Source organism: Crocodylus siamensis, chromosome 15 (assembly GCF_052110815.1).
Source record: "Crocodylus siamensis isolate JL-2025a chromosome 15, ASM5211081v1, whole genome shotgun sequence".
NCBI lineage: Eukaryota > Metazoa > Chordata > Crocodylia > Crocodylidae > Crocodylus > Crocodylus siamensis.
In genome coordinates, this window is record NC_143409.1 from 18,161,628 (window position 1) to 18,186,196 (window position 24,569).

Below are 24,569 nucleotides of genomic sequence, written 5' to 3' on the forward strand. Positions count from 1 at the left end.
CTCCTTCTCTCACTGTTCCATGTGAAATGTAAAACAGTGAACTATTGCCCCTCACATTGCTTTTAAAATAAATCCCCAAAACAGCCGTTACAATTTTATCCAGATGCTAAATAGCAGAACTGGCATTTGGTTCAGGTGCCAGACATCTTTATTAAGAAAATAATTTTATGACTTTTGAAGTGTAGTATGTGTTTGCTCTTTTTTTTTGCTATGTTGGCTACATGCACGATTCACTGATATGCTGTTAGCTAGGCCTGTGCGAGTAGGCAGCTATTTGATCTGGCTTCAGATCTGGTCACTTCAGATGCTACAGCAATCCGATCTGGAGCTCCGGACTGGGTTTCTGCTTCGATCCAGCTGAGGGTATAATGGGTAATCAGTGAAATATCTATAACTTTGTTGTCTTTTGTCTGATTTGGATGAAACATGCAGGGGTGGTAGCCTCTACTGAGAGCATGAAGCCTGCCATGTTTCAAGATCAGTGCAGGGGTTCAGTGGGAACTGCACCCCAAATTCTTGAAAGCAAAACTTGCGTTGTGTATGTATTACACCATGGGGGTCAAAACTGCAGGGGTGGTGGCCCCTGCTGAGGCCACAAAGCCTGCCAAGTTGCAAGGAGATAGGTGCAGGGGTTTGTGGGGAACTGCACCCCAAGCTGCTGACAGGCAGAACTTGTGACATATGACTCTGTGTGTGTTAAGGTGCAGCGGGCTGAAAACTGCAGGGGTGGTGGTCCCTGCTCAGGCCACAAAGCGTGCCACGTTTGTGCTATAATGACAAAGGGAGTATGTATCATAACAGTTGGATTTGTGTTACTATGTTACTTTTTTTTTGGTGGAAATCCTCATCTCTCAAATCTTTTGGAGCTGTCATAACGTGCAAGTGTATTAGTACCTGCACGGAGATAGTGAGCTGACACACGAACTATATTCTAGTACTACTTAGATGCTTCTTTGAGAGAGGAATTCTGTTCAAGATGTAAATTATATGAACAATAGCAGTAAAATTACTACTTCAATAAGCTTCCATTTGCCACATACTCTATTGATACAATACTGTCCACTGGTCAGTGTAAACAAAGTGTAAGTAACTGTACAATATCAAGGTGAGAACTCTCTTAATCTAGGAATTTTAGATTGACTGTATCTGATCTCAAGGCAACTTTCAAGTATAATTGTTTTTGACAAATGTTTGCTATGTATTATGTTGCCCAGTATCCTAGTTTTGCAGACAAACCCTTATCCTGCCGACAAGCTCATGAATCATCTTACAGGTACTCAGTGTTTGAGTGAAAAAGGCTGTGGTCATTTAGGTCCCAATTTGGGACATGGCTCCAGGGAACCCTGTACTTGTCATCTGATGGTTCCCCAGGGCACAGAATATCCCTGGAAATGTCCAAAAGCAAATGTGACAGGCATTTGACTGGGATGGTTAATTCAGGGATGACTTGAGTGGAAGGCTAGACTGCATGACCTCATAGAGTCCCTTCCAGCTCTATTTTCCTGTGCTCCTATAAACTTTTACATAATGTGATCAGTACATGAAAAAGGTATATAGGTTGTAGCTGTGTTGGTCTAAAGATATAAGCAGACAAGGTTTTTTGGGTAAATCTGATATCTTTTATTAGACATTAAAAGTAATGTTTATCAAAACATGTTTTACATCTAATACAACATGAAATATTAACTGCAACTAGTGAATTGTTGGATTGTTCCTGGACAATATGGGCCACATTTTCCAAAGTATATAGGTGCCTTGAGGTGCAGCCAGGTGCCTAATAGTTGTTTGTTAGGCATCTAGCATGTTTTAAGGATGTTGGATATCAAAATACGTTGGAAAACCCTTATCCATTTCTTTCAGGTTGTATGGGGTTTTTTGGGGTTTGTTTGTTTTTTCTAAATTAACAGATTTCATTTCTCCTATTGAGTTTTTATGTATAGCATGGAAAACAAGTGTTCCTGCTTTTATAACTCCCAGTTTCTTCAACTTAAGCAAACTGGTCCACATGCAGTAAATATTTTCCCTGTACTACCTAGTTAAACTAAAAACAACAAATAATTAAGACAAAAATATTTTTTCTGCACAATAGAAATGAAGTACCTCCACTTAAGAAACTCTAAATACCAGCAATTACTTCATTATAGATTGGAAATAAAAGATACTTAAGATACTACATTATAAAGCAATTGACAAAACTTAAGATGCTCTCAGAAGGTAAAGTAAGTTTCCCTCACTTTTTCATATAATTGAAAAACTTGCAGAGGACTCATTCATACATAACATTTTTTTACCAAGTTTAGGTATTCATATTAATTTTCAAATTAAATTTTAAACAATTATTTTTAAAAAGGAAAAACATATTTAACATAAATATTCTACTTTTCTTTTATTTTCCCTACTCAGAATTCATGATTTTTCTTTTTAAATTGTAGGAGTTTTTGGCCTCAGTTTTCTTTACTTTTAAAGATTCAGATATTTTCTAAACTGTTCTCTAAAAGAACAGGATGGTTAGAAATAGATGGGTTTTTTTTAATGAAAAATGAGCTTTTCACATAGTTGCATCTACTAGCACAACAGCTATAAAATCAAGCTAGCAATGCTGTTGCTTTGCATCAGGCTCTTGTGAACTGGAAATGGTAGCAGTCCTGGAATCATCCACAAATAACTAGCCCTTCGCTACCCTTTTTTTTTGCATTTATTTGTTTGTTCCTTTACAGTTCACCAACAAAGGGCACAGTTAAAGTGATTGCGGTCATCTCTCATGGAAGAGCACCTACTTTTTGGCAAAGTGACTTACAATGAGTTGCTGTGTTATGTCTCCACGGTGTTCACACCTGTTTTCTTATACCTAATTGCAAATAGAGCCATTCTGGGGTTTTATTCAAGGACTGATAGCCAGGAACTAGACAGGCAGAGCGGGGAAAGACTTGATTAGTGACATTGCCTTCAAGTCCGTGACCTGAAATACTTGAAAAATAGTGGTTATTTGATACAGGTTTGTCAGCTGAGTCACTTAATATCCCATAGAGCATGCGGTTCATAATTCCTCAGGGTGTAGTTAACTAAGGCATAATCTAATCCTTTTGTAAATTCCATTTGTATGGACATTGTTCATGTTCTTCCAAATAACTGCTATCCACAAATGGAAATATTTATCTTCTGCTAGTGATAAATAAAAATTCTTACTTGTACACACACAAAACAAGTGGTCAGAAAACTCTTTAGGTTGTTTCATAGAGCAGGAAGGGAGGCTTAAAATAAACCACATGTGCATCCAGTTTACCTTCTGGTGTGTGCTACGAAGAACTAAGCTATAAGTAAAATTAGGAAAACAGAACCATTCATGCCAAGTATTTCTTCTGAATGAATGACTATATTAAACAAACAAAGTGGACAGCAAATGTTTTTGTTTTTTCTGTAAACAAAATAAAAATTAGTTCAGAACTGATGATAAATCTGTTGATCTTTTTCCTTCAAATACCAAACATTAAAAACATAATTTAGGACAGCATTTCTCAACCTGTGGGTTGTGACCCAAAAGTGAGTCTCAAGAATATTTGAAAGGGTCGCAAACAAATTTAAAAAATGGATTCTCCTTTTAAAGGAGAAAAATGCGGGAAACCACAGCAGAGGTCCAGCCTGCGAGGGGCTGCTTGAGCCTTCTTGGTGTCTCCCCATGCTTCACACACCCACCCTCTGTCCCACACCCTGGGGACCTGGGGGTGGGGGCAGCAGGTTGGGAGTGAGGGGCACAGGGTTGAGACTGACCACTGATGTTTACAAATGGGTCCTGGTACAAAAAGGTTGAGAACCATTGATCTAGAATAATTATTTTGAGTGTAAAAAATTGAATGCAGAATTAAAGTAGCATTGGTGCAGTTCAGGGAAATTGAAAACTGTGAGCTCAACGCAGTTAAACTGGCAACAATGAAGAGAAAATATATAGCAGATGGCATTGGTGGCATGTAGGGAGTGCATGTGGGTGCACATGCACCCCCTGGAAATGCCGGCCACAAAACTGGAAGTGCACTGGCAGTAGGCTGCTGCCCTGCTCCCCCCACAGCAATCTAGTGCCCCTTCCCTCCCCCACCCCCCGACTTGGGAGGCACCAGTCACCCATGGCAGATGGCTAGCAATCTTTGTGATAGGTGTGCCACAAATTAAGCCCTGTGCCCTCCTTGAGTACCACTCCAATCATCTTCCACTGTTCTGTCTGCTGCTCTGCTGTCTTCTCCATGCCTTTTATGTCCCTGTACTGCCTGCTCCTTCCCTGATTTGCTGCATGCCACACACACAGGTTTCCTTTGCCACTTGTGGCATGTATGCTGCTAGTTGGCCACTTCTGTGGTATAGCTTCATGTCTGGTACTCTAATGACTCTGACTGTGTTAAAGATAAACCATATCAGTGGTTCTAAGCTTTTCTGATACCACAGACCACCTTAACTGTAAAGTGATTTGCATGACCTCAGGAACCAGAAGTAAGGTATCTGACTTGTTATGGAACCTAATTTGGCAGAAACGAATGGCCTGCACAGCTAATTAGCTTCCCCTCAGCACTATACTAAGGCATCTGTGTTCCTTCCCATTTAGGAAGCAGTGCATGCAGAGCAGTGTGGCATTTCAAAGTGATGCTGTTCAGGGCCTGGGGAGGGATCAGCCAACCCTCTGTCTCCGGCTCCACACTCGTGGCCCGCTGATGGGCTAAGAACCGCAACCAAGAGCCACTGAGCTAGAGTACCAGACTATTATGCCTCTTTTGTTTCATATTAATAAAGCTGTGTCCTTTCAGTGCTATTATTTTGAAATGAAAACTCTGTAATTTTTATATGGAAATAGGTTTGGCAAGGGTGACTATTACAAGCCAAGATAAGCTGTGATCTGCATTAGTCTTGAAATAGGACAACAAGGAAAGCCCTAGAAAACAAAGGACTTGGGTGTCTGAAAACAGGAGAGCTATTCAAGGTTTACCTGCTCATTTGCAGATGTCACCAGTGTCTGCTTGAGTTTAGAAAGACTCCATGGCTTGGTTAAATACACCTATTCTTTTTTGAATAATCGGGAGCCAAAGATAACAAATCTCTTTGTTAGGGCCTGTACCTTGACTGAGTGAGGAGGTTTGTGTGTTCCAGCAGCTCAAAGACCTGTGCTGGCAGGAGGTTTAATTTTTGGCAGGACTATCCAGTCAAGACAAGTCAAAGGATAGGAACCCAGGAAAAAGCAATCTGCTGGCCCTCCAGTGTGAGGACTGAAGGATAGGCCAACAGCTTCTCCTTTTAGATTAGTTAAATTACAGAAGTATAATACGATTGCTATTCAGACAGAGACAGTGGATCCTTGTGCCCTAAGTAACAGCTGATCACACAGGAAGGGTTTAGATTCAGAAAGACAGAAACCTAGCAGTAAATGGATTTTGAAGACCTTGTCTTATTGGAGGAATGAGTGCTGCTGCTGTTGGAGATGATGTTGGGTACAAAATACAAGTATGCTTTGCTTCAGTGAGATGTTTGGTGATATATGGCTCTAAGAGGTTGTTGCATATAATCCAACAACTACACACTGCAGCCTACTGAAATAAAGCAAATCTTTTTCTTGCACATTATTATTCTAGATGGTAACTGCATGGTTTTTATTTAGCTGTCAATTGCAGGGTGTTTGCATTTGAAATATAACAAATAGACATGTAATATGCCTTTAAAATTAAGTTATAAGGGACTAAATGATTTTGCATTATACTCTTTGAAGCTAAGCACATTGTTGGTGTAATTGATAGAAAAATTTGGCCTTTTCATCAAATCTGACTGGCTAGTTGTGAATTGTCCCCCCACACTTTTTTCATACCAATTAAAAAACAAAACATACAGCGAACAAGAATGCCTCTTCCTCTACATTATTTTCAGTATCCGTTTTCTCTCTTTTGCTGTCTGCCTCTTGCTGTCTCTCCTTTATGTTCTTTCACTGTGTGTTGTAATTCATTCTCGGTATCTTCTGCCTCTTCCAGCTACTTTCCTGTTTTTGTTGAATTATATCAGGGAGGGCAAAATACAGCCCATAGGTTGGATCTAGCCTGCGGAGGGCCCCTCGGTGCTGCCTGGCCCAGGCACCGTCTGCCTGTGGCACATCCGGCCGCGCCGTGGGCACACAGTGGGGCTGGGGTGGCTCTGCAGCGGGACTGCCTTTCCAGACAGTTCAGGCAGTGGCAGCTCCTTCTGGATCCAGCCCCATGGTACCAGCCGAGACCCATGCGCAGCCTTGATCTGGCGCCCTGCGCTCCTGGTCTGGACTTGCTTGTACTGAGCAGCATCAGCGTTGGGTAGAAACTGTTGCTCAGCATGAGAGAAAAATATCCCCTCCCCCTTGCCACTGCCAGCACTTTCTGGTGCAGCTGCCTGGACCCTGTGCTGGACTGCCCTGCATCTGCTCTGCACTGTCACTGCTGTGTGGCTGAGCAGCCCAGAGATGCAGGGCAGCCTGGTGTGGGGTCCAGGCGGCTGCATCAAGAAGCGCTGGCAGCAGCGAGGGGGAGGAACTTATTCTCCTCCTCCCCACCCCTCCCCCCCAGCAAGTTTCTGCCCAGTGCTGGCGCTGCTCAGTACAGGCAAATCCAGAGCAGGCACAGGGCATGCCAGATCAGGGTTGTGCCCAGGTCCCTGTTGGTAGAGCAAAGCTGGGGCCAGCAGCAGTGACATCCAGAAGGACCGGCTGCTGCCTGGGCTGTCTGGAAAGGCAGTCCTGCCACAGAGCTGCCCCAGCCTCGCCGTATGCCCAGGGGGCAGCAGAACCACGCACACCCCACAAATCTCATACCCATCCACACATCCCCACAAACACCCCCTACAAGCCTCCTATACCCATCCACACATACCCCCACACTCACATACACTCACATCCATACACCCCTACAGCCCCCCAGAACCCTATTTCCAGCCACCAATAACCCCACACCCTTCCGCACCTCCCACAATATACAGGAGTAAGACTTAATTTTGAGCTATTATGCAATTGCCTCTACGCAATGCAAACGCGCACAAATAAGAACAAATTTTAAAATAAAATATGTCAGTGTTTGTTTTAGTGTATAATTTTTTTCCGGTTCCAAGATGGCAAACCCCCTTCCCAAAAGGAGTACTTCTTGGGGCAAGGGGACGGACTTATGGTAGCAAATGGCAGGGGTTAGGGGCCAGGAGTTCTAGACCTACGATGGTGACCAGGTGTCAGGGCAGCTGTCAAGGGTTGGGGCTACAGCCCTTGACAGGTCACCAGAACTCAATAAGTGGCCCTCTAGCAGAAATAATTGCCTGCCCCTGCATTGTATTGTAATTTACTACAGATGAAGACACATAGAGGATGCAGAAAACTCAATAATATTTTTTGGCATTTGGAAGATGGCTTAACAGGCATTTATTTGTGAAAGTACTGATGGGTGTAGAGTTTGGTGAAAGGGGAAGGTATAAAAAAAATCCAAAAATCTTGAAACTGTTGTTTGACGTAAATGGCATTATATTATAGTTAGTGAATGATCCTTGATAACAGAATGCAGAGCAACAGAGCAAGACAAAAAGAGAAATATATGCGGTAGCTCCTTAGTCAGTGGGGAGATGTATAAAACTTTTTTTTTTTTTTTTATAACAGGGAAAGAACCAAATAGGTTAAGGGAGAAACTTCCTTGGCTTCCATTATAAGTAAACTAAAGCTGCTTACTTAGGTGACACTCCAGTGGCCTTTCATGTAAAAGAAACAACTGCCATGGTTGAAGGTTGACTCACTCTTACTAGCTGTATAAAAACCTGACAGTTCTCTGGGGTTCTGGATGGTGAGTCTCCATACTGTATGATGAAAGTATTCTCGGAATAACCTAAAGAACTGCCCCCTTTGTCTAGCTAGGGATTGCAAAAATATTAAATGAAAGCCAGAATCCCATACCTAGGACTAAACGTTACATCAGTCTCAAAGTGCTACTAGTAAAGAAAAACCTGGAGTAAATGACATTCCTTTACACACATGTAACAGCCCCACTGTACTTGCAGTTCCTTCCACACACATTTTATTAAACTCAGTGCAGCCCTTCATCAAGAAACTTTATTTGACAGCTCTTGAAAAATTAAGCTTTGCATATGTCTAACAAGGAAAAAAACATGATTTTTGCATTTGTACACTTTTTTTTTTTTTTAGGCCTCATTAGGCTTTTTAATATCAGACTACCTTTATTGAGCTAATTCTGCAATTATATATGCTTTGATGTCAGTACATTTACAACCCTGCCCCTGACACTGATTAATGTTAATTTTATGATGATGACTAATTCTTTTTTTTATTATGCCAGCACCTGGAGGCTTCAGTTTGGATTAAGGCCCTGCTACTCTAGGTGTTGTGCAAATGGAGTAAAAGACAGTCCCTGCCTTGAACAACTGAAAGCAGCCAAAAATAACATAACTGGGCCTAATAAACTATCAGAAAAATAAAGGGACTGAACATGATTAAAGCACTAATAAAAATACCCATCCATGTGACCAGATAACTGCACAGGTTGGTGGCTTTGACGTGAGTACATTAAAAAAGGGTGGGGGGAGGAGTAACGAACACTGTCACCTAGCCATTATTAGCCAAACCTATAGAAGACTCTTTAGGGCAGCTTTTCAATTTATGTTGTAAATGTTTTTACTATGAGGCTCTCATAAAGGGTTGTGTTCTAATACAATGGCTTTTCTGTATCATGCCCAGCAAGCTAAGATGCTAATGGTATATCATTCAGTGATAAAAGTATTGTATGATAAAAGCATACTGAATAGTGTAGTCATATAATATGCAATATTATGTTTTAAACAGGTAGCCCACAAAACTTAAGGGCACAAAGGAATGTATAAGCATGATTAGATTTTGCTTTTCAATTAAAATTTAAACTTAGGTGGCAGTCATACCATATTTATTGAATCAGCCTGGGGAAAAAAGCCCCTTGTCTTATTCACATAGGAAATGGAGGGGGAGGAGGTGGCTGCTGCAGCTCTGACTGGCCCTGAGCCAGAGTAAGACCCACAGCAGCCTCCTACTCCACACCCACTTCCAATCTGCACTACTTCTGGCCCCCTCACCTGCCTTCTTCCTTCCTCCTTACTGTCAGGTGCAGCTCGGCTACAACTGGGGATGGAGTCTCTCCCATCAGAGAGTATGGAGCTCCTTCTCCTGTCCGCTGATTAGCAGCACTGACACCGCTGCATGACTAGACAAGAGCTGAGCTTCCATGTGCTGTGCTCTGGGACGAAGTAGCCCGAGCAACTCTGACAGTAAGGTGGGAGGGGGGAGCAGAGGGAACGGCAGAGACTGGGGGGAGCTTGGGGGAAAGACCCACTGTGAGGAGGGACAGAGGCTGTGGGGAGATAGGGGTATTGGGGACAGGAAGGGGGGAGGAAGTGGATAGGGCAGAGAGCAAGGCAGGCACCTGACCTCCCCCCCAGACGGTGCTTTCCCTGTTGTACAGTGTGGGGAGGTAGAATTCCAGTAGTTAGATTCTATGCCTGGAAAACTATAATAAATTTATAAATTTTCCAAATATAGACTGTGATTATTTTGGAGGGCTTATCTTATCTTACGTTCAAGGTCATCTTATAGTCAAGTAAATACCATAAGTTAAATTGGAAGTGAGATTTACCTATGTTACTGCTTTAATGTTTTAAAAAATCTCAACTGCAGTCTTCAGTTCAAGTAATTACATGCGTCTCTTTTCTGCTCTCATATACTTTTTACGCTGTCAAACTGTTTAAAAAAAAAAAAAATACCTTGCACTGTGTGTGGTACTGTCTTGTTCTGTAAAAATGTTTAGGAAATAGTGTTGTATTTAGGAATGAAGCTGGGAGGTGGAGACAAATGCTTTGCTCATAGATGCGACTTACTGAATTGAAATGCAATACACTTTCCTCCTCCTCCCTTTCCTTCCCCCAGGGTGGTTAACTATGTTTGCATCCAATGAAATTTTTACGGTGATCCATAGAACAAACTGAATCAAGATTCCAGTATTTAAATAATTACGCTCTGCATTTGGTCTGATAGAATGGCTAGGACACTGCAGTGAGTCTGACTTGTATGACTGAATGATTGGGAAGAAAGAAATTGGTGCATCTTCAGGAAACCATGTAGCAATCTACGTGGAATTTTTTTTTTAATGGTGTCAAGTTGTTATAACATCTGGGGGACAAAAATTGGATTGAAACCGTTGATTTCTTCTTGGGCTAGAGTCAGTCACCATAGGAAGCTAAGCATGGGTACAGAAGGTGGGAGTGCTGACTCAGCAATTTCACTGCGCTGGTTTTTCCACTGAACTCTGGAAGTCTGTCGTGTGAACTGCAAGGTCAGGCCTGCTCTTTTCAACAAGCTTGATCAAGAGCAGATTTCTACATTTCATCTTCCACAAGCTCATGCATCCATTTCTCCTGTCCCTCCCTATTCCAGAGAACAGCCCATCTTCACAACCAGAGCACATGTCTTCCAAATTGACCCCAGCACCAAGAAGAACTGGGTTCCTGCAAGCAAGCAGGCTGTAACTGTTTCCTACTTCTATGACAGCACAAGAAACAGCTATCGGATTATCAGTGTGGATGGAGCCAAGGTAGGAGGCTGACAGATACATCTGGCATGTTTTATTGATTGGAGCGGATCATATGATGCTGCTCATCACTAGCTGGTGATGGATATGTATGGGCTTGCCCACAAACATAATTTAAAAAAATACTTGAATTGTGTATAATCTACTGTATGTATTTAATACCGTCAAAGCTTCTGTCACAGAAATTTTGGGAGTATACCAGGTGAGTTGCTGTACCATGACTTTCTGTACCATGAATTATTAGGGCCAGAGGACCACTTAGGGAGTTTTGGTGAGCTGTCGTGGACCAGGTCAATGCTCCCCCCTCCCCGCCCTGGCCCACAGCAGCTCACCACAGCTCCCTAAGTGGCTCTGCCCCAGGCCCCAGCCTTGCACTGTGATCCCAGGGTCCCCATGGAGACCGGCCCAGGCCCCACATGGACAGCGCACTCGGCCAGGCCGATGGAATGGGGCCGTGGGCAGGTGGGGACGGGTAGGCAGGGCTGGGGCCTGGGGCAGAGCCGTGATCCACTCCCTGCATGCTCCTCCTGGCAGAACCAGCACCTGTCTTGGACGTGTGAGCAGTGGATCTTGGCTCTGCTCTGGGCCCTGGCCCCGTGCTGTCACCGCTCCACAATCCCAGCTCTGGCCCCAGCTCTGCTCACCCATCCTGTTTCTGGACCCTGCTTCCTGCCCACCCACAGTCCTTTCCCATGCTCCCAGCTGAGCATGCCCTGCCTATGCAGGTCTTGGGCTGGTCTCCATGTATAACGCACCCGCCTGCTCTGTCCAGCGCCCTGGTAGGTCAGACAGGCCAGGGTGCCTAGGTGGTGGGGCTGGGTCCAGCAATGGTGACCTGGCAGCAGCAGTTGGTAGGAGCCACCACCACCAGGGCTGCTGGGAAGAGGAGTCCAGCCTACCCCAGCTGTGCCACCCCAACCCGGCTGTGTGCCTGGCAGGCAGTGGGACTGGCTGCACACACAACTGCCTGGGCTGCCCCCTGCACCTGGGCTAGGAGGGGCCAAGGGACCTGCCACAGGCCAGATAAAATCCCTTGGCAGGATGGGTCCTGCCTGTGGGCCATATTTTGCCCACCCCTGTTCTATACACAGAGTTTTATATCATATTAGCCAGCTTGACCCTATTAATGCCTTAGACAAAAATTAGCCCAAATTTGACTACAGCAAGGAATTGGGTTTCTGTGCGTATCAAAACACCATCCATTCAAGGTAATCCTGGGGGGGGGGGGGGTGTGTGTGTGTGTGTGTGTGTGTGTGTGTGTGTGTGTGTGTGTGTGTGTGTGTGTGTGTGTGTGTGTGTGTGCGCGCGCTGTGGGAAGCAAAATTATATTTTTAAAGGCCATAGTAAGTGAGAGGTGTATATACAGACTGGAGCGTGTTAGTTTTGAAGGAAATGATTGTCCATCCTTGGAGCTGAAAAAACATTCTCAGTGAGTAATTCTGACCCTCATCCAGAGTGAGAGACTGGAGATCACTTTTGTCAGTTCTTACCACCATGACGCATTTTTCCTTTCTCAGTATGGAAAAACGGAAGAAATTGCACAGAGCTATCATCTCTTTCTACCTTATGTGTGTAACTTTTACTATTCATAAATAATTAGGATTAGATTCCCCCCGAATGCATGTGTGCTTTGATTTCAGTGAGGACCCCTAACTTTGAAGAACAGAGTTATCGCCTTTGTATGTTTGATGGTTGCCTCATTAATATCTAAATTAGAAAACTAAAGTATACTGCTTAATGTTCTGACTGCGGTTAGCAAGCAAATAGCTGGTCAACCTGAAGTTGTATTCTAAGCTTTATTGCCACCCTCCTCTCCCTGCTTAATCTTATTAAAAATATAAACTTTTCAATAAATAGTTTAAGAATATTTTTCTCAGTTTCAAAATTATGTAATGTATTATGATGTCATTTTTGTGCAAGGAGAAGCAAATACAAATTTTGCTGGCTGTGGGGTGGGAGGTGCACGCCTGTCTCAGTATCTGTGCACTTCTTTTGTATGGTTTCAGGGGCAAGAGCTGTGGTCACAGTTTTAATTCCAAATTCCCCAGCCAGACCAATGCCCAGCTGGAAAGCGAGCATGACTCCAGGATGTTACCCTCAAACTTGTATCTGGGCCAGGATGTTATGTGCTCCATGGTTTGGTCAGGGTTTCCACAGTTGCAGCCAGGCGAGGTTTTCAGGTGCTACCTGTACATCAGGTGGCCACACCAGCCAGGTCCAATGTGCATCCTATTAAGGGTTGTCCACATGCTCTGCAGAAGGTTGAAGCCCAGTTGCTACATTATTGGGTCAGAGATAAGGTATTTATTTGGGGAAGTGTTTTCTCCCCAGTCTGTGCACTGATTAATGGTGCTACATGATGCTCTAAGGGGAGAATGTGTCTTATGCCTAGGCAGACAAGGTTCTTTGGGTAAATGTGATATATTTTATTAGACCAACTAAATAGTTGGAAAAATTGTTCTTTGCAAGCTTTCAGGCACAAACAACCTTCTTCAGGGATAGGGAGAATCAGTATAATCCGACTAAAATACATTAGGAAAGGAAGGGAAAATCAGGGATTCAGCAAATGCATATACAGCCTTTACATTTAAACATTCCCCTGAGGTATCTCAGCAAAAAGTGAATCATTTCTGATACCTGAATTATTCTTCCAGTCCTGGGCCTGTTTTGGCTTGAAACATGGCTAGGGGACCACATCCTAGTCTAGCTTTCAGCTGTAAATTCAATCGTATACCACAATGTTAACATCCCTGAAAAGCTGCTACTATTGTAAAGTGCTTTTGTCCTAGGCTTAAGGTGAAGGCCCAGAAGCAGGGAGGAGGAAGACTAGCAGCCACCTTTTTGCACGAATGGAATTTCAGGGACTTGAGCATGGTGGAAGATGATTACACTTAAGGTGTCTACACCCCATCCCCACTGCTGCCAGAGGCACCACCTCCTAACCATGATCCCACCTGCTTCTGCTCACATGTGCCAAACCCAGCAAAGCAGCAGGGATTGGCAAATGAGAGGGATTTCTGGAATTGGTGAGTAGGAGTGGAAGTAAATGGATAAGGCATGCTCAGAAGCAGGTGTCTCTGGGTCTGCAGCACAGACAAACCCTTAGGCCATTTGTAGATGACATTTTGCAGTGTTTAAAGTGGGTTAAATGCCTTTTGCACTGCTTTAATGGCACTGCTGTTTGCACATTCTGCAGTGCATTGCATGTTAATTACAGCCTCTGTAACACATTTGGCGGCGTGACTTTGGGACGCAACAAGTGACCATGGGGTGCTGCAAATTAAAACACCTCTGAGGAGTTTGTTTCCTACCCTACAGCCACAGAGGGACATACTGGGCTCTGTGCGGCTCAGCGGCTGTGCAAGCAGACCATGCAGACAGTCTGGCAGCAGCCCAGGAAGGCAGGGTCCGCAGAATTGTGTGTGTGGGGGCGGAAAAAGTGGCAAGCCTGATTCTCCACCCCACCCTGAGCCTGCCTACCTGAGCTGCACAGGGGCCCAGTGCTTCGTTCTGCAGCTGTGGTACCCCCTGGGACTGCCCAAGCCAGGTGATTGGGAGGGGAGGGGCTGCCACTGCTGTGGAGGGAAGCACCAGTCTCCTCCCCACCCCCCCTCACTGCCCGCCAGCACTGACCACTCTGCCTGCCAGCAACTCGCTCTCCCCTCTCCACTGTTAGAGAGGTAGGTGAGGATTGGGTGGACACGGGTGTATGCAACACGGGGGGTTACTTTGCCCTAAATTGAAACTGTGTTTTTAACAAACCACTTCAATTCAATTTCAAAACAAACCACTTTTGCTTCAATTTAGGGAGAATTAACCCCCGGTGTTGTGTACAAATGCCCTTAGATACTTGACTATCATTTAGACACTGAATAGGTGGAGTAGGATCTGGTCCATAGTCCTTCCTTGGCTCTTTGGAAAGTTTTTTATTATCCTTCTTCTATTTGTAAGGGAAGGTGGGACTGTGAGCTGGTGAAGAAAGCCCAGGCACTAGAATAGCCATGCAGAGAATAGCCATGTTGTCTTAAGACAGCAGAGGTTCTTCAGTAGTTTAAGCATGTTTGTAGAGCTTTCTTCCATCCAAGGAGCTGAGAATGTGCGCCGTCAGTTATGTTCTCTCAACAGTACCCAAATAGTAAACTGCTGATATCCCCATCGTAAAGACAAGCAAGCTGAAATATGGGTATCTTAAGCTTGGTGCTCACACCAGGAAGCTTCATTTAACAGGACTCTCAAATTCCTGTTCTATGCCCCAACTATGAGACAACACTTCTCAGGCAACTTGTGTGCTTGGACAAGCTGTGCTGAACCTGTCAGGACATTTGCACAAACAGTATTATTTAACTCCAGCATCAGGGCAATTGCTGTGATTTTACTTTAAGACACTGACATTATATAGTGACAACGAAAATATGGAGAAAGCTATTTGCAGTGCGGTGAAGTTCAATCAAGCATTGCCTGTAACTTTGTTATGCAAGCCACATTTTACTTTTAGCATCCAACAGGTTGTGCTGGTCAGCACGTTGACTTGCAAATATGCAAAAGGATGTAGGGTCACTCTAACCTTTCTACTGTTGCTGCCATTCATAAAGTCAGCAACTGACTGTGAAATGCTAACTAGATGAATATTTATTTTACTTCTAATGTACCATAAGGCCATGGTCCTTGAAAGAGTGATTTATTTTGAAAACCATGACTGCTCTCCTGACTCTCTACCCCCCATAATTATCAGTATTTTACAGAACATACTCAAGTCTTCGGGGAACCATGCAGCTCTTTTTATGAGCATACATTCATTGTATATTTACAGCAAACATAAATAGTTAAGGGAACATGGAACTTAAACAGGTTTGACAACTAAATGTGAGTGCCAAGTATCTTAGGCTGTCTGAGCAACACCTTACTCACAAGAAAAGTGACTATTTGTGGTAACGTATCTCTTGTGAAGATGAAATTGGTAAGTTAAGTTACCTGGAGGACCAAATATTGAATGACACGAACACTGGGAAGTACATTGTAAGTGCAGTTTGCCAAGATGCCTTTAGTCCATTTGCCTGCAGTAAAATTCAGATTTCAGTTGCTTATTACTTTGAAAAGCTTAAATTATCCAGGCAGTTGTTCTCTATGATGGGCAGCTGTCCTTTATTGAATTTCTTTTTGCAAGTGTCAACCATTTTAGGTGATTTAGGGTCTCCCACGTTTTCAAACCCCTACAAGAAATTTCAGGAGATTTGTTATGTCAGAGAGGTGCTATTTGCTGCTTTCATGAAAATTCACCTAATTTTGACCAAACTGCTGGTCTCTGAAAAAATATTTGGACACATTTCATGAGAGGATTGTTAGAGACTGGTTGCAAAAATTCCTGAATCTTCTGTCTGCACTGAGTATGCTTTAACTTGGCCAAGGATGTGGACAGGGCATTAAAAAAGGATCAGAAGCAGGAAAGCATGATATGCTGAAAGAGAGGAAAACTCTGAGCAAGTACAGGCAGAAGGGTTTGTAACTCAGTCTCTGCTCCTCACCCAGAGCTACAGCAATAGGACCCAGGTGTAAAAATTCTGCTGCTATCAGCAACTGTACATCTGAACCATGAGGAAGTATACCTTACTTTTACTGGCTGATGCTGCTTCTTTCAAACCATTTGTAGTCCCATACCCCTTTTTAAGTATAACATCATGCTATGAATAATAAAGCTTCCCCAACAACCTGAGAGAGAGTAGAATAATTTTTTTGCTGCACTTCCTTCATTTGTATTTTGCCTTTTCAGGTGCATCTAATTAGCTAAATAGACTAAAATAGACTAATTAGCTCTACAAGTACTACCCTGCTGCAGAGTTGCTTTACTCTGCAGCAGCACACATGCTGGCTAGTCCCACACTGGAGAACCCTTCAGCCCCAGGCAGCCCCTCCGCAGCGCATTGAGTGAGGTCTGAGCAGCCCTGGGCTGGCAAGCTGACCCCCTGGGCCCACTGCCAGCCAGGGCTGCTCTGACCTGGCTCAAAGTGCTGCGGTCCCAGGTGCATGTGTAAAAGTGGCACCCAGAAGGAATAAATTCCAGCATGCTAAGTTTTGGAGTTTATTGCTTTGCCTTGTTAACATGTGTAGGCATGCCCTCCCTTCTGCTTCCCTTTTATTTCCTGTCATGTGCCCTATTGAACTTCAGCATGTTCCCCAGTTTGATGTTATTAGTTACCTTGGTTACCTCAATTTTCAGAGGTCTCTCTGCTGGATTGAAAAGTTCCCATTTTACTGATGATACAGTAAAGTTTCATATGAAGAAATTATTTTCTTCAGTTGCTTTAAAAAAAACCCAAAAACTAAATGAAGTGCATGTGATAGATGAAGGGGGGGGGTTAAATATACAAAAACCCTTGCCAAAACAAAAAGAATCAAACTTCTGTTAAGAGAACTTTTAGATAATGAATTCACTGAAAAGCTAGGAAAGGCCAAAATGAAGGCTATCTGTATAACTTTAATTTCACCCTATTCTCTAAGTAGAAACTGAGCTTGCAGTTAACTTAGTCACTAGATAGTGTTGGCGTCAAAGGACCAACTCACTGGATCATAATGAATTCTAATTTATTGTACAGGATGTGAGCTTGCAAATAGAATGATATGTGCAAACTTTGAGTTTTATGAGGGGTACTGGCCACCTTAACACACACCGACACATGCATATACACGCTTGCACACAATTGTTACAATAGTAGTGTAGCACCGATGTTGGTTTATACCTATCCAGGGTGCTGGAGTCTGCTGTCAGTGGTCTGTTTCCTTCAGGGCGATGTCTGGATCTCCAGAAGGGGGTCACCTGCTTGTCCTTCTGTCTCGGTAGGTTAGGTGCTGGATGAGGGGGAACCACTGAGGGTCGTACTTCACTGCCTTTTATCACTTTCTGGCAGACTTGTGCGATACCCCAGCATCATCTTGGCTGCCAAGTCCGGAGGTTGCTGTCCCACATGGGTCTTGAGTAGTGCATGACACCTTTTAGTCACAGTCACTGGTTTTGCCCAATTGTGCAGTTTTGGAAGTCCACCCTTGACTTGATTGATTCAATGGCTGCAGGGTCCAGGTGGCTTGATTAGCTTAAAATGGCTTGTAGAGTAGAGTTTTGTGATGGTATGTTCCTCTGGCTGGCTATTGTCAATTAATAGCCAGAGGCTCTGCTTTGCCATTCATTTATCTACTGATTCATACATATTTGCATTCACTCAGGGGACCAGCTCAATATAGCAGATTTTATCACTTAACAATTACAATTTCAATGCAGTTTTTAACAGTGGTCCAGGGTGTAATTTCTACAGGGAGTACATTCCTTAAGGGTTTCAAAGTATAAAATGTAAAATACGAAATGGCATGGTAAAGTTGAGACAGATGAAATATAAAAATGCGCTGTGAGAAATATAAAAAATGTGAGGTAGGGAGGATCAAAGGCTACTGGGGACAGTGAGTTAGGTTAGCACCAGGATATATTTACAGTCTTTGACATGGATATTTTAGGGTTTTTGTTGTCTTTAGTAACACTTAGCTCAATTGATGTGTAGATGCAGTTTTTAGGTTTCTCCTCCAGAAAGCCACTTCAGCTTTCTGAATTGCTCTGAGCCTTGCCACACCCGTGCAACGAGTGTGCTAGGTCTCTGCCAGTACTCCAGAAGGAAAAAGAAATGCACAAAATGGGTGCAGGCAAGAAGGGGCTTCTTGTTACATTAGCAGTGAATGTCCCTGCTGTATGCTCTCTCAGCTGAAAATTGCTTATGTTACTCTTTATGGATAGTAGGCTAGTATTTATAGCAGGAAGACTTTACAATGATATCATACAAATGGAAATGTAAGAGAACATAACTGAGATATGATTACCAAACAAAGAAATGGATTAGCACACCTTTTTTTAATTCCACAGTAATGAAGGGACTTTATAACTCTGTCAGGAAAATAATTTCCTCATAATCCTTTAAGGAGCCATTGGCCAGAGGCTGTCTGAACAGGAGATAATGAACACTAGGGCTAAGTACAGACATTCGCGAACATTAGGGGGAGGTTAGATTGTGTTACAAATGGCAATGTGAGCTAAGGTAAGTTGGGATGGGGGGGTCCACAGGAGGATGGGGAGCAAGTAGGCTGGTGGAGATTGGGGGTTTACAGGGGAGTAAGGGGCCAAGTGTGATTCACAGGAGTAATTGGGGGGTAATCTGCAATCTGCAGGGGTTGGGGGGTAGGCACAATCTCTGGGAGCAATGGGAGGCAGGCACAGTCCATGAGAGCAACAGGGGGCAGGCATGATGGGGGGAGTCAGGGGTCTGCAGGAGGGATGGGGAGCAGGTGGGATCCTTGGGTGGATTGGAGGAGCAGATAGGGTCCATGGGGTGTTGCTGGGGTGCAAGAGGGTTTGGTGTGATATGGGGGAGTTGTAGGGTCTGCAGAGGGGCTTGGGAATGGGGGATCAGGGATTATTTTTTAGCTCCTTCCCCACCCCCTGTCTCTCCTGCCCCTCCTCCCACCAGGACTTACTTGCCCAGCTCCTTGCAGCAGACGATGCTGACAAAACCTGTGGCACCTGGAGTCACAGTGGGGGTTGTTAGGGAGTGCTGGCTAGTCCAGAGGGTGTGCGGGGGGAGACAGCCTGGTGCCTGGAAGGCAGGGATAGGAAAAGCAAAGTCCAGGGGCTGGGGCTGGTGGTTGGGCTTTCCCGGCCGTGGGGCTGAGCATGTAACTGTACAGAAGCTCCATGCCCCAGGCTAACCTACATAAGGTAAATCTGATACGACATGGGTCCGGTTCTATCTTAGACCAGGTTCAACCATTTTTGGACCAGTCTCTGTATGTGTAACTTCTGTGCTGTTACAGGTTTAGTTCTGATTTCCGATCACTGAGACTGGGTCTGAATGTAAGCTCTGCGCTGGGGATGAGCTAAATTATATCTAGTGGCCATTTTGAAGCCAATCTAGTCTCCCCCTAATCCCTGTGATTGTCTGTACTTAGCCTAGAGCAGCAGTTCACAACTGGGGTGCCTTAGGATCCTTTCAAGGCTGCTACACAATGTTAACATTGTTAGGTTTGCAAATATGTCTCATAAGATAAAGCAAGAAAGTTCAAGTAGGAATCCATTGTGTGAAAAACATTCTGCCTTGCTGTGGTCTTGGAGTTCTTTGCAGCAGCAGAATTGCTTTGTTATTTTTCTGGAGTCAGAAAATGAGTGAAAATTGAGACCCGGCAGTTTCTCAGGGGTGCCTGGAGTCTAAAAAGGTTGAGAACCACTTCACTAAAGGATACGATATTGTAAAATGCTAGTGTATGGAATGCTTCGGACATAATGAGGCATCCATTGCTTCTACCATATGAAAGACTCCAGGATACTGGGTAAGAGTCAGGCCCATAAAATGCAACAAAAACTGGGGAAAACATGAGGTCACAAGTGGCTGGTTGCTGTGCAGTGCGTGCTGGAAAATGCACACAAGACTCCTCATTAAAACTGACCTACATTATTCTACCTTTAAAAAAAAAAGAAAAGAAAAGATGCAGATTAGACAACAACATCCTCCATCACCCATGGGAGTAAGGCATGACATATTATTGTCAAACAAGCTGGACATACTTGTTAAACAAACAAAACACATTTGATTTTGAATGAAATAGGAAGCCACCATGTTTCCACACAGAATCTGGGGGAGAATTAAAGCTGCAATGCTCAGCCTCATTAATGTATCATGTATTAATGTGGTGTAGTCAGGAGAGTAAGCAAGGGCTGCATCCCCCAGATCTAAGGGGTCAGCAGCCTGTGCTTGTGACAATGTAGGGAAGATGTTTCTATGAAGGTGATTAGATAAATAGGCAGAAATAAGGGCAATGAAGCAACAATCACCAAGAAGGTTACCGTGTTGCAAGTCTAGCCCTGGTAAATATATGCGATAGAAACGGTAGCCTTCAGCACTTTAAGGAAAGCTTTTATTTCAGTTTCAGAATGATCGTTCTTTGGAGAAGTCATCTTTTTGTTTAGAGGTGATAAATAACAATTTATAGTATAATGCTTATCTTGAATGTTTAATATTAGTCACGTCGGAGTGATATTTTAGCTTGGGTGGTGCAGGAAATATGCAAGAGGCAAGGATTTTGGGTGGGGTAATATCTTTTACTGGACCAACTGCAAAGTACTTTGTCCCTGAAAGCTTGTCTAAACTGTCTCTCAGCCATGCAGTTGGTCCAGTAAGCAACATCACTGCCCCTGCTCTTTCCCTCAACAAATCCTTGCCTAATAGCGGTAGCTGAGCTGATGACAGCTATGTTGAAGCGCTAATAAGCAAGGGTCACAGTAGATAGAGAGGTGTCATCTGGCAGATTTGGAGATCAAAGTCAATGGATTTTATTAATGGAGCAAAGTGCAAATCCACACAAATAAGCCTGGTAGAGGCAGGCCCTTAATAAATATCTACAAATGCGTTGTATTAATTCTTGATAAACATTACAAAGGTTTTTAAAAATATTAATGAATGGACCTGGTTGCTCGTTAAAACGTATGGCTTTATATTTTACAACGTGTCATATGAGACCTGAAAACGAGAGAGATATACCTTTTAAAAGAATAAAAGGGTGCTTATATTCCATGTGGGTTTATGACTTTACCAGCTGAGATTTCTACTTAATACAGTAGCATGAGACCTCTGCAAAGGGTGCATATTTCTTAATGAGAAAAGAGGTAAATTTTAGTAGTGGATGTAGGAAACTGAACTCCAGAGTTACTGCTTTAAAGCAGACAATATAAATACTTTTGTTTGTTCATGGACATAAAATAGTTGTGAAAGCCAGGAGGGTATCTTTTTTTCCCCCCACACTATGTGGATGTTCTTCCTGAAGCTGCGTATTAGTGGTCTCCAAGGCGGTGGGAAAAGAGATAAAATTCCTTTCTCCAAATTTTGTTCAGACTTAAATGTCTTTTCATGGATCTAGGTTCAGCAATTAAAACATCATCAATTCTTTGTAAGAAATTTACCAAGTAAGGTTGAGAAGTTGGTACATTTTGGCACTGAATAAAAGGTGTCTGACCATGTAGTAACCTCTGCAATATGCTTCCAACATCATCGTAGCATTTAGTTGTGTAGCTGGGAATGGTGGGTCTGATTTGTAGCAATTATTATGCAAAATGTATGTGCGATTAAACTGATTATTTATATCTTTGTCCCCAAATTCCAAGCAAGCATCTATTGATATGCTGTGCTAACGGATTAATTAGCTGTGTGCACACATTGTGTATTTATTTAAAACTGTAGAAATCACTAATGTATTCTTCTCTGTTGTTGTGACTGTGACAGTACTGACATGCATAAAGTCCTAGATTTCCATGCCCTTCATAGACTTTGCAGCATTTTTCTCCATTGTGAGCAGATTGCTAGAAGGCAAATGGCTTCCACTCCTGCCTTTGCTGCTTCTGACTGATAAACCCCAAGGGGAATGTGTGTATTAGCTGCAATTATACATTGCATAGTTATTGTAGAGATGTTCCGAGTTTTCGGTTGTGTAATCTACCTGAAACAAGTCATATTATTTGCTAGTAATATGAGATTCATCTCTGTTAAATCTATATTTCTCAGTCTAGTCATTTTGCAGTTAAATGACCGGTAAATGTTTTATAGGCATGGATTTCAGACGGGAAAGGGAAGCTCAGGAGGCTTTAAAAGCAAGGTGAAAATCAAGGCACTTTTCCTTTATCTGCTTTTTGTGGTGAAGAATGACAATCTGAAAAAAGCATGTGCATATACTATAACAAAATGTAAGAAGTGCATGCGCACACATGCTGAGAAAGAGATGGGTTCCTTTTTTCACATTTAAAAATACAGTTTTTTCTCCGATGTTGTTGTCGGAACTTATTTGTTGTTGCAATTTTCCGTTTATATTATGGGAGCAGCCAAGGTGCTGATCAAGGTCAAAACTGTGTTTTGTGCTCTGCAAATGTAAACCAAGACATAGTCCTTGCACTGAAGATTATATTTGGTGACTGCGGACTGACTGGGCTTTGACATCCAAAGGACTTGTGCCAGGGAAATCTGATCAAATAAATTAAAAATTATTTTTGTTTGCAACTTTTTTTGCCCACCATTAAACTCAGATGCCTAAATACACAATTTTGGAGACTGGGGAAGCAGTAGAGCAGGAAAGAATTAATCTTGGACATGGCAAAATCCAGTTTCCATTTGAGTCCTCCATGAAAAACCTCCGGGAAGTAAAGGGAGAGCTTCCCTGCACAAAGAATCCAAAAGGGAACTTTTCCATTCGAGAAGGTATCTTAAATGGCCATTCAAGGTGAAGCAGCATAGAATAATATTAAGATTAGTAGACCTTTTTTCCTTTGTAGACCTTGATTTAAATGCTGATTTAACTAGTTTTCCTAGACTCCAGTGAATAATAGTCCACAGTGAGGTGACTTGTACCTTTGTTGTGTTTCTTCAGCCTCAGGTTTAGTATTACCTGAGCAAGAGATGCTCAATGCCGGAGTAAATGCAGCCCAAAAAGTTGAATGTAGTTGGTAATTTTCCTTTCTTTTTTGCCCCCCTCCTAGTTTTTAAAGCCTATGAACTATCAAAACTATTTTTTGACATAATTGGCAGATAAATTAATACTTAGGGTAATAACACAAATATTTCTCCAGATGAAATTCACTGATATTGCATATAGGGCAAAAGGCAATTGTTTGAATTTAAGCCTGTAGGCAAATAATAATTTCCGAGCACAGTTCTGTTCTCTAGTATGCACTATTTTGCTGCCTTTATGTTGGAGAACTGGCTATTTCAATGCATGCATGGTAATTAAGGTTTTCTAGTAAATGTAGTGGTGATTATGAAGTTTCACAGGGTAGGAACAAACTTGAAGTATAAATATATTTGGGTTAAAAACTTGTATGTTAAATATCTGGAAACCAACCCTTAGGTCATAAAATCATTGTAATCACTCCTTATTCAACCTCATCAAAACAAGTAACTTATTTTTTTAAGACAGCCAGAAGTTAGATTGCCATGGTTTTCCAACTTCATAGCATATGTTAAAGAAAACTGCTTGTATATAAAGATCCATGTCCCGGTAGCAATTGCTTTAAATAATATACTTGTAAATGCTGTGTGAAAAATCTGGAGCTGCTTCTGGTTATCTGTTTTTGGGTAAAAAAACAAAAAAAAAGAGAGAGAAGGAGCCTGGGATGAGTTCCAGTCAGCTCTTGCTGACTTTGTAGTCAAGCTAAGGAGAACATCTGTCCTAGAGCTAAATCATAACTGGTTACCACTAACTTTCAACTTGAATGATGTTGTCTTTTTATCCTTATTTTCTGTTTAAACAGGCGTGGTGGAACAAGTTGCACTGAACATAATTGGAAGTTACTCTTAAAATAGGTCTGGTCTGAACAATAGCCTGTTAAAAGCAATATTGAAAAATTGGAAAGGATTTATGGAAGGAGTCACAAGAATGATTCAGATTACAAAAAACCTGTCCCTACAGTGAAAGACCTTAAGATAGTCAACCTGTGAAGATTATCAGAGAAAAGGTTCAGTGATGACTGATCATCTACAGCAGGGGACAACTTTTTTTGGAGATTAGGAAGAACTTTCTCACTATGACCATGGTTAAGCATTGGCACTGCCCTCAAAGTCACCAGAAATCCTTCAAATTTTTAAAGAGCAAGTTAGACACTTGGCTGGATGGTTTAGTCAGGGAAGTTCCTGCCTTGAGGCAGGGCCTGGACTCATCAGTTCCTTCCAGCCCTATTTTCCTATGATAGTAACAGGTGCCTTCATTTAGCACAGTGGTTTTCAGACTGTGTTCTGGGATAGGTCCTCAGTGGTTCCTCAGAGAGACTGGGGGTAATGGTGGATGGGCTGAGATGCAGTGCAACATCACTGTGGAGCCAGGTCACCTGGTTCCACATTAGTCTTCAGGATAGGGGTAGTGGTTCCATGGCAGATGTGATATAAAAGGGTTCTGCGACTTCTCTCTTTC

The 24,569-nt window shown here is 42.9% G+C and overlaps 1 protein-coding gene across 1 annotated transcript in view; it reads left to right on the top strand.

Moving 5' to 3' along the window:
* HOMER2 (homer scaffold protein 2) overlaps positions 1-24,569 on the top strand; it is a 103,212-nt gene that overhangs the window by 32,361 nt on the left and 46,282 nt on the right. The window contains exon 2 of the mRNA XM_090028713.1: positions 10,442-10,598. Coding sequence (XP_089884839.1) covers positions 10,442-10,598 — 157 coding nt within the window. The remainder of the gene's footprint in view (positions 1-10,441; positions 10,599-24,569) is intronic.